Raw genomic sequence first — 11,484 nt, 5'->3', positions numbered from 1 at the left:
CACAAAGCAGAAAACTTCTATTCAATAATTTCTTGTGATTAAATGAAGATGTGATGCCTTTAAGAGGAGAGCTTTAGCTCGGGTGCTCCTATCTAAATACATGTAAAAGGAGAGTTCGTTTTTCTAGGCAACCACTGCACCAAATTTGACGAGGTTTGCTGCATTTAAAAGAAAAACTTAACATCTAGTGACTGTTGGTTTCGAATTTTCGATTTAGGTCATCACTTTTTTATAAAAATTTGGGAAATATCGCAAATTTTCAGATAACGAAACTATCAAGTTTACAACTCCGTAATTCAGCAAGAAAAAATGATATCGCAATTCTGTGAATTGTACCTGATAGCACATCTAAAGCGGACAAAATTGATATGTTACACATGAACCTCAAAAATGGGAAAGTGTGTAATTACAACTTTTGCAGAACCCTCGTAAACAACGTAACAAATTCACGTAAGATGAAAACTGACATAACAAATTTGTCCGCTTTGAATGGTCTAATGGATGCCGTTTACAGAATCGCGATATCTGTTTTTGATGCAGAGCTATTAGTTTTAAACTTCGTGCTTCTATTTTTTTTCAAACGTCTGAATTTTTGAAAATCATTTTAACAAAATTCAAGCCCTAAATCAAAATTCCACTTCCAACAGTCACTAGAATTTAACTTTTTCTCTCAAATGCAACAAATTTCATTAAAATCGGTCCATGGGTTATCTCAGAAAAACGTTTTTGCGTTTTTACATGTATTTGAATAGGCCGAGTCGGAGTTGGGCCCGAGCTAAAGCTTCCTCTTAAACAACCTAAGAATTTGTAGTCACGATAGATGCAAGGCACCCATGGTAGCGTAGTGGCTTGAGTGCTGCGCTGCTAAGCCCTAGGGTGCAGAATCAAATCCCTGCTGTGGCGCCCGCATATAGATAGGGGCAAAATGCAAAAACGCCCATGTACTGTTCTTTGGGTGCACGTTAAATAACTCCAGGTGATCAAAATTCATACGGAGTCGCCCATTACTGCATGCCTCATAATCATATAGGGGTTTTGACACATATAACCAGAGAATTTAATTTTTAATTTGATAGATGCAAGGCACTTCATTAATTAGCCAGTGCCAATACGTTATTATTTAAGACAGTGTGAAGTACTGTAGTATTAAACTTAGCTCCTGTAAGGAACACAACTTCTCATGTATCTGGTGATATGCCGTTCCTCTGGTTCACTACTGTCATTGTTGCGATGCACCAGATAAGATCATTTTTCACTTGCTTCCTCATTTACACACTCCACCTTGCAGACGTTTAGTTATGAAGGGCATTACATGTATCAGATAATGTAATTACACCTCTTCCTTGTTAAACAGTTTCAATGCAACCCTTACAGCTTTTATTTCAATATAAAATGTTCAATGTCTGATTCAATATTCAATTGTGTGTCTTAATTATTAGTCAATTCAATTAGGAAATTTCGCTATTCAAGGACCCTTACTTTTGAATTGTATTTCAACTGCAGTCATCACCAGCATTCAGCATGTGGCTACTTCGTGTAGCTAACATGGTTTGCATTTGGTATTCTGGGGGGTATGCATGATACTGGTTGTTCATGCCCATCCCATGAATAAGGGGCCTGAGAAACAGCCCGCACTGTAAAGTGGTGGATACTTTGTGTATAGATTGTAGCCTTATTTGAATTTTGGTACTCGCAGACTTCACTCGAGCCAGCTGGTGCCCTATTTTGTGTGCCTGTCTTTTTTCTTTTCTTGTTCTCCGGGCTATCATTTAGCCATTGTTGTTAATGCTTTTGAAATTTTTCTTGCCTGTTCAAGCTGATTATCATTTCATGGCTTTTTTTTAATAGCCTTTTTCATGGTGTAGTTTCATCTCTTCCACTTGTCTGGTGAAATGACGTAAATTATTCTGCTTGTGCCCTTCCGTTCTTCTTTTAACGTTTTTGTTTTAAGCAATTTTACTGCATTTTTCTTCAGAATGTGCCCATACATAGAGGACTTGGCTAATTTTCTTGGTCCTGTTGGTGTCTCTTGAACATGCCTGTATGATTTTGCAGAATCATTTAGGTGGGCTATGCCTTACCCTTTTTTCTAGGTCAGAGTATCTGTTGCTGTCCAGGTAGACATCTGGAGTGTGCAAAAAATGCAAGAACTTCATCAGGAAATCAGCAACATGCAGCTTTGGTACGTTTCTTCTCTAGTCTTCTGACTCACGCCTGTTGTCTCAAACCTGAAAACTGTCTCAAAATGCTTTTGCCTTTTTCGTGGTCTTGTCCTGCTTCTTTGTACATGGAAGCCTTTGTTATAAAGTACGAGTGGAACTCCAGTGCAATTTCTTGTGCACTGAGACCAGGTCCAACTGATGCTAGTTTTAATATTAGCATGTCGAACCAAACCCAAACCGAAGTTTTAGCCAAAACTGAACCCGACCCAATATCCTTAGAATGTGCTTGAACCCGAACTGAACCTGAGCCGAAAAGAAAATACCTGCTATCAATTCGGCACGAAATCGTTCGATATATATAAGGTGTTCAATAGCATAATTTTTCAAAATATGAACTCCTTCATTTGGCCTACCCCACTAGCGTATTACTACAACTCATGAGTTGTGTTGTGTGCGACAATGGGTATAGACCTAGAGAGAGAGAGAGGGAGAGAGAGAGAAGAAACTTTATTATAAAGTGAAAGGATTTATGTGGTTGGGGCCCTCAGTCCAGGGCCCCAATGGCTGTCGCTACCGCTCGTGCTCGTCATTTCAGGGCCAGCCAGACCTGAGGCTTGAAGGGACGGAGGATCGCCTCCCACTGCGCATCAGGAGAGACGCTCGCACTTCTGAACTCGGCAATGCCAGTTCTGTCTTAAAGCCGAAACTTTGTTTCATGGGCTCTGCTGAATCACCGTTTCTGTTGAAGCTCCCAGTTCGGCTGTTATAGGTCGGCTTGCTACTATTACTAGGTAAACTGTAAAATGCACATGCCAGGATACACAGATAGCAAGAGTGACAGTGTTCTCGAGTAGGGAATATAGGAAAACCTAGTTCATTAGTATGGCTTCTTGTAACTATAACACTGAGTCGCTAATATTAATGCCGTCACCATGACAGTGTAGTGCAATTACGGCAATACTAATACTTAATGAAAAGGAAAGTATGCTTTTTGTTGTGTGCCATGGTTTAACGCACGTTTGTAGGCTCCAAGCAGATTAAAAAACTCTTTGATTTTCCAAATCTTTCCTGGGGCACAGTATGCATAATTTTGATTTTTTGGTCCATGCTTAGTCAGTGGAAGATACTGTTGCACATGCAGCAAGACTATTGTGGTATTTAGCACACACTGTCCTTGTTCATTGTTCAGAAACATTGATGTCCTCACCTGCTTTTATTAAAAAAACAAAGCAAAACCTGAGTGACATGTAAATTGTTGGCTTTTTTAATTGTTACAAACTAGAAGTTTGTAGTTGTAATTTATATAATATAATGTGAATGTGGACACTATTCGACAAAGCAAAGCATACAAAAAGTGTGCAAAGAAAAAAAAAAGGATCCAGCCCAGATCTATGCTGCATCCTCATGGCAATTTCTTAGTGCCATTTGAATATTATAAGAGAAAACTAGGGGTGTGCAAATACCAAATAATAAATTTCGAATCGAATATTGAATTGAATCAAGAAAACAAAACTGAATATTGAATTGAATGTCAGAAAATTTCTCAGAAACTTTTATGCTTCCAAATATTGTGCAAAGACCAAAGTGCACCTGCTCTGGCAGCTAATCACATTACTGAACAAGCAGCTTGCTAGCTATCAATAACATAGGTACCTGTGAATTGAGGTGTATAGTATGCTCTGCTATTATAAAGGGAACACCAAATTAGTATGGCAGCACTGATAACTCGGTTCATACAAGAAAGTGTAGAAAATATCTTTATGGAGCAAATGTCTGTCGCACCAATTTTTTTTTCTAAATGAAGTTTACCACTACTGTCAAATAGAATTAAGTGCTTTTTTACCTCTAAAGCTAGAGAAACATTGGCGAAGTTGCCCTAAATAACAATGAGGTTTTCAATTTAATAGTAGGCCATAATGCGGATAATGGAGATCTTCTATTGCTTAGAAAGTATTGCTCTCCGATTTTCTTCCAAAAAAAGCGGGAAGGGTTTTCCATCTTTATGGCTGGGGGCTTTTGTGGATAATCAGCTAGTTAAGGCTAATCTGCGGGGAATGCACATCACGTCACTTGGTGGCGGTAAATGTCGAGCTCTCAAATCGAGAGACCCGCGACATGTTTGGTTGACGTGTGCCCCCCAACACCTGACATCGCAGGCCCAATCAGGCCTAATGGGCTGGACAGTATGGCCGATGATATTGCCGTGACGAAAATTCGCCACCGGCCAATGTGATAACGGGCCTCAAACAGTCGTGGAAAGCTGGTTGCTAATATGTTCCTACAGGTGGCTCATCAGTGATTGGCCGCAAGATCATGCATACAGGTTAGATTGATGGCTGTTAAAGCGGCATTCGGGTCTGCGGTAGACCAACCAGCAACTACCGTGATCACGCGTGTCAGTTTAGTCTGTGTACTTGCATGTGGGTGGTATAGTCCAAACTGCACAAACCTGCGTCCGGAAACACTGAACTGGCGTATTTGATGCGATAAGCGTGCCCTCTGGTGGCTGGTCGGCCCAATCTTCACACATGCTCCCATGCTTTCCACACGCGCTGCTTTTGTTGCCCCCTCAGTTCGCGTAGCCCTAATCGTGGTGATTGAGTTCTTGAGGAAACACACAGAGAAGGTCACCTATGCACAGTAGTTACCAGCCACCGAGTAAGCATGTCGCGTATTAGGCAGGCTATAAATTCTCTGTCTTGATTTAGACAAAGCAATTTATTATTTTACCCTTCACAGCATGTTTGTATTCCTTCAAAACAATGCACCGCACTACAGTATTTCCTTTACCTCTTTCAACTAGCACTACAGTCTACTTGAGGCATCTGGGACATGCCCTTACTCTTTTCCATTACATTTGTTTTCATTGTAAATCAGATATCTTATTGCACCACATCCTGTGTACATGTATCAAATAATGTAAACAACCCTTTTGTTTCTCAACAGACTTCACCAATCTTTTTATTTCGCTTTTTTCTAGGAATTGTGAGTGTTTGATATTCCATTCTATATTTGATTCTATATTCGACGTTAGGTTTTCTTGAACATTCTATTATATTAGAAAATTTCACTATTCGAATGCCTCTATAAATTTCTACTGTGGCCATAGGCCAGGGAGCCCACTCCTTCCACCTTCTCACAAAACCTGCACTTGCACCATGCCGATACATCAATAGCACTGTAGCATGCCATCATCATAGGACAAGATAAAGTTCACTGTGCCGATTCGGTTCATGAACCGGTTAAATGTTGCGAGCCAATTTGTGAATCGTCATAAAATTTTATTGCACCAATCCGATACTGAACTGGGAAAAAATCGAGCACACTGAACCCTAACCGAACCGGTACTTTGTTTGGTTAGACACCCTACTTGAGATTCCCACTAAGTGAATGTGCTTGAGCACTGACTGGTATAACTTAGCTGTTGGAGAATGTGCCATAAAGTAATTTAATAGTTTACTTCGTTAGGTAAATTTCATGGGTTAGTGAGCCACCTCTGATCACCTCACTGCTATTTCTAAGAGTGTATTGCTGAAAAAAAAAATAAGGCATTATCCCCACCGTATTGTCTTGAAGAAAAATTGGTTTTCTTTTCAAAGCAGGCCTTCCTACATGGCTGTCTACTCCACCCTGCAAAAGGGAAGTGTATGTCATAAATAAAGACCAGCCTTCTTTTTTTTACTTTCTTTCTTCTATTTCATTTCGTTGGTTGCAGGTTCTGCTGCTTCCATGAGGGGTTGACCTTGTTTTGAGTAACATGTAACATTATGAGAAATGCATTAGAAGTATTAGAGTGCCTTTTTTTTTTACTGTGCACTATCCTTTAGTTGAGACTGCTCTTCAGCCACACTAATACTGCATATTAGTAATCTGCCAATGGGTGTGGTTTACATGCAGCATGGAAAAATATAAAAAAGCATCGCAAGAATGGGAATTCAAGTACAAGCGTCTGAATGAGGAAGCCAAGAAGCAAGAGAAAGAGCTTAACGCCGTAATCCACCAGCTGAGAAACAAGAATGCGGACACCTCAGGTATGTGACATTTTAACACCCAGGAACATCATCCCATTTCAGTTCAGTTCTTAATACCGACTGGTAGGCTACAGAGCTTTCCGTACCTAGATGACTGCAGTGCTCAACAGAGCGATGACGATTCTGTGTGATGTTTGCCATGGCACTTTAGCCCTCTTGTACTGTCTTTCATGGTAAATATTCTGCAAATACATTATACCTTTCCCCTATATCTCACCTCCGTCACAATAAGAACCTGAAAAAGAAATATCAGTTAGATGCTGAAAGCAGCACCTTCGTGTACTGTACATGGACAAAGGGACCCTCTCCTGTTTGTGAAACTAAAAACAGCTTTTTTTCCTACCTTAATACAGAGATGATGAAACAGGGCTGGCACATCGATGCTGCATCCACAGTTTCTGTCATTGCAGTATTCGAAACGTGCACAATAGGTGTTTTTTGTCTATGAAGACACAATGTTAGATTTGTTCATTCAAGTACATCATCACTCCAGTAGGCATTACATAAGGGGGCACAACAATTTATAAAACAAGGTAGCACAACTTCTTAGCCTTCACAACTAAACAAGAAGACAAAATAAACCTCGTTACTATGTACCTGCCTAATAAGTAATTCCAGTTTAAATATTGTCGCGATGAATCCCCTGCCTTGTTGTCATTGCACCTAATGTGTTGGCTGACCGCTTAAAAGGCCCCTCACCAGGCCACACAGCAAACTTCAGTTATATGCTGGACGTTGTTACGTGTTCTCTAGGGAATGTTCTGCCGCAAAAATATTTTTTAACTGGTTATTAATAGCCGAGATAGCAATATTTCAGTGCCGTGAACCCATGATTTCAGGAGGCGAGCTTCACTGCAAACATAGACGTTCTCTCCACTTGCTCAGTCTAGCCTCCGCCAGCGAAATTCCTTCCCTGTGTTCTCCCATACAGGAGCCCGAGGATCGCATAATGCATATGTCACGGGTTTCTTTGTATCTACCTATCTTCTTCCTCATCTCTTTCTTTCTTTTTCTTTCTTTTTTTTCCCCGACACGGTGCACTTCCCCTGATGGCATCGCACGCGAGCTGTTGTGATTGTCTCATTTCGCGCGGCACACTATTTTGCACGCTGTGCACAAGGACACCTGACTAGTGGTATAAGTCAGTGCTACACGAATACCGAGGCAGACACAAGTGGATCACAGAGCATGATCCCGCACTGGAACACTGTAGAAAATGACATAGTTTCGGTGTCTGCACGTGCAGCTGCACGATGTGGGAACAAGCAGACAAAACAGAAGTACCGTACTTACTCGAATCTATCGCGCACTTTTTTCCGATGAAATGGGTCCTAAAATTGCATAGGCCTTAGAATCAAGTACAACTCTAAATCTGCATTACCATATCACCATCGGCATTTCAATTTGTTTGCCTCCCAAGCACTTCGAGTCTAGCTACCGTAGCTTCCTCCCTGTGCTGTAGTATGTGTGCTTAGGCAATGCCTCCTTTGACTTAGTTTAGTGCACCGTCCGTCTTCCCGGTCTTCTTGTCTTCTGCATTTGCCCTGTCAGCATGGAAGTGCCGACTGCAAAGCAATGCCGGGCTCATCACGATGCTGCAATTAAAAGGAAAGTGATCATGTGTGCGGAGACAGACAGAAATCGGGCCGCATCATGAGCATTCGGAGTTCCCAAAACTTGCCTGCGGGACTGGCACAAACATTAGAGGCGTTCTACACTGGCGGCTGCTACGTACAGCACGACCACGTGGCCTTTGTCTTGAAAGCGATCTGCAATGGAGACAGCCTACGGACCTAGGTGCACCACGCTGTGTTCTCACCGCTTAGTTCACATTAAAGCGAGAGGCTGCACAAAGATCAATTCCCTCACTCCTGCTACCACACTTCCTCACTCCAGCGTTTTGATAAATCCACGGTCGTTGAGTGAGACGTATTCATGTTTGCTTGTGCGCATGTGACACCATGCCTGTTAATTTGGTTAGTAAGTGAATGTTTAAAAGTTTATACGGCCAATAAAACTGCTGTCCTTACTTTTAGTACAGCTGTCTACTAATTTGCTGTTGTAATCGATGCTTCACCTGTCGGGCGAAACTGTGACTTTTCTTCTTATTTATCGCAATGTTGGTGGATTGGGAGTAAATCTTTGTTTTTTTCCAAATTAGAGAAAGTTGTATTTCTGTATGAAAGAATGAGGTGCGCGGTACTGTAAAGGACTTTCTTTAGGTCATGGCAAACAGGTGCGCATTACTATTGAGGGCTCGTTAGAACCAAGTAAACACGGCACATCTCTCTTGCTGTGATGCAAAGTAAAACAAATTAAAGCTGACATTCGGTTTGTGTGTTTTATTATTGCTCTAAGCTTTAATTCGCCTATTCAAGCAACATATTACACAAATAACAGATGTTGCCTTGAATAATTCTGGAAGTCACGTGTCACCACGAGCGACGTTTCAGCACAAACACGTGTACATAGGTGCACTAGCGCTTGTGTGTCACCCTCCGACTTGGAACATGGCAGCCACGAGGAGAAGGGCAAACGGCATTTGGTTTGAAATTTCAGATCTTTTCGCGGCGCTTAGCGATGTAATACTTTACAGGCACAATCATTTTAGCGCATTGTATGCTCTGTGCTTGTCAGCTCAAAATGGCCAGACCTACTGAGGGGCCCTTTAAGCCATAGTCGCTTAACGCAAACCTAACGGTTAGTGCATCGTATTTACTTCATATTTCGGCATGTACAAACTTGCAAATGGCAAAATGTTGTGCGTGCAGATCATACATATCGAAGTTTCGGTGCGTGGGCCATTCCTGGACTGCAGTCGCCACCAATAGCGACATAAAAACATGGTAGCTATGATGTGTTTCATGCTCCCATAGCTTCTAGCGCTTCCATGGTGCCATCATGGAGGACAATGCCCTTCCATATCTGACGTGGCTAATGCGTTGACCATCATGAAGGCATTAGCGCAGAAGTGGGGCCTGATGGAGAAACTGGCTCATAGCCTTGCTGTTTGAGGATGCTGTAGTCGCTACAAGGCCGCTATGGCGGCAAGTGAAAATTAGTTTTCTGCTGCCTGCTTGCAAGTAAAACATGTCTGCGGGTGGGTTTGGGTGAGAATTAACAAGCTTTTCTTGGCCGTTCAGTTTATAGCCGCTCATCCACCACTGACTATTAATTAGTATGTCACACAGTGTGTACCTGATCAACGTTCCCTGCCAACTAAGTAATAATGAGGTTTTACGGTACAGCAAGAACTTTCTTTTTGCAATGGCACGTCGGTGTGTCAAAAAATTTAAATTGTGCATGTATTACTAATAACTGGAAGTTTATAATTTAGGAACACTTCATGCAATTGACAAATGAATCGTCATCAGTAAAACAGTGTCAGCCATGAACATATTTCGTTGGCCGATGGCTAGGAGGATCAATACGTGCCAATTTTCTCAAGTTCTAAAACCAACGAGGGAATTTAAGTACTTCTGTACAGTTCTGCACGCATCTGACTTCATATACGGAATGACTGTTTTACTTAATTGCCATCAATTAATTTTGAGAAGTATTCTGCCTTCCAATATCAAAATAAATTGCGCAGTTGTGCCCAAACCTCGTTATTTCTAACTCGCTCTCTTTGTATAAAGTACCTACGTTGCTGACTGGAGTGAGAGTATGTTATATCCCTGCTGAGGGGCAAACTTAGTCACCTTAGTTGACTACACTTTGTTGGCATCCTCATGCACACTGCAAGAGAAAGTGTACTTAGGGAATGATGGTAGTGACAGTGGTTATAGTAGTTGGCACATTGTGCATGTGATTTTTGCCACTAGTACCTGGAAAATTTACAAATACCTGATAAAAAATGACATACAGCACGAAGGACAAGGCCTGCAAGAGATGGCATACACAGCGCTGTGTGTGTTAGCGCTGTCTATGTCGTCTCTCGCAGTCCTTGTCCTAAAAAAAACACCACTGATTTATTTGGCAGTATTTGCCCTATTCTAACACACCTCCAAATCGAAACACGCACCGACTTTCTATGTGTTCAAAGTAAAAAAGACATTAAAGCTCCTAAACATAGTAAACATGTAACACGCAGCCGATTTTTTAGCTACAAAAATTGTTGCTCAAAGGCAGCTGGTTTTTTAAAGTCAGCTTCGCCACACAATTTTTTAAAGTTGGCTCTGCGGCAATACATCGCTATGAGGTAAAGCATACAATTGTTGCCAAGGCGGTTTTAGTTTTGTGCCTGACTGTACCGTGCAGCCAATTTTTGGCCCAACTTAAAAGAAGGAAATATAAGAAAGGTGCACTTTAGAATCACGTAAATACTCTAATCATGCACTGTGAGCTATGGTTATTACTTGAAAATCTTCCCAGGGTGATCTGAAAATAGGCATTTTCGACGCGAGAGGACATGTGTTCAACGCATTCACTGTCCCCTAAGCATCGCCGGGACAAACAGCGCTACTAAGGGGGTCGCTGTCAGGGTCACTAAGGTCAGGCGGTGCATGTTGACTGGTCAAGTTCAAATTAACCATCAAAGGGCTGTTGTAGAATCGAAATAACGAAAGTTTAGGTCTGTTAAAATGCCTGAGCACCAGCCGTGACCTTTGGTTGGAATAGAATAAATGAAAAATCAAGTTAACAGGAGTCGAATAAATGAGTCTGCTGTAATAAAATCTTAACTGCGACTACATTTATGCGACACTGTCACAAGTCGAGATCAAAACAGCGGTGCATCTGTTAAAGGGACAATAAAGAGAAAAATGGTTTAGGCTATGTTAGTAAATTACTCTTCCACAATACTAAGAAAGCCACTCTTGCCACAAGAAGGCACCTGGTAAACCAGAAAAGGCTCAAAAACAAATAATGGATGGCGGCGCCACCTTGAAGTTCCTGCACCGGCCTGCCGTGATGTCATAGATTTTGACATTGTCTGCTCAGGCCAAGTTAAATTTCGATCAGTAAAAATGGACTACATTGTATTATAATATAGCCAAGGACAACTTAAGAATTTTCTAGAACATTTACCTGCCCACAATGGCTGAAATGTGAAAAAATACATTGCAGTATTTGACATCACACTAAGGTGCGAACTCTGGAGCATTGGCATAAAATTCAAAAACATAACTTTGGTTATAGCTTTCTCTTTTAATTATCAACCTATTAATGCAGATCCCACAATAGTAGCGTTCTTTACGAATGCTTTATCAATCAAAGCTGATTCAATTCTTCTTTTTAGTGACCCATTAAAGTGTACCAAGGACTGTCAAGGGCCACGCCATCTGTACATA

General features: G+C 41.4%; 1 protein-coding gene across 1 annotated transcript in view; it reads left to right on the top strand.

Moving 5' to 3' along the window:
- Positions 1 to 2,105: 2,105 nt before the first annotated feature.
- Positions 2,106 to 11,484, top strand: part of LOC139052196 (uncharacterized) — a 29,031-nt gene continuing 19,652 nt past the window's right edge. The window contains exons 1-2 of the mRNA XM_070529268.1: positions 2,106 to 2,182; positions 6,060 to 6,193. Of these exons, the coding sequence (XP_070385369.1) occupies positions 2,142 to 2,182; positions 6,060 to 6,193 (175 nt within the window). The 5' untranslated portion in view covers positions 2,106 to 2,141. The remainder of the gene's footprint in view (positions 2,183 to 6,059; positions 6,194 to 11,484) is intronic.

Source organism: Dermacentor albipictus, unplaced genomic scaffold (genome assembly GCF_038994185.2).
Source record: "Dermacentor albipictus isolate Rhodes 1998 colony unplaced genomic scaffold, USDA_Dalb.pri_finalv2 scaffold_19, whole genome shotgun sequence".
Lineage (NCBI taxonomy): Eukaryota > Metazoa > Arthropoda > Arachnida > Ixodida > Ixodidae > Dermacentor > Dermacentor albipictus.
The sequence above is the reverse complement of the archived record's forward strand: the minus strand, read 5'-3'. Positions and strand labels throughout refer to the sequence as shown.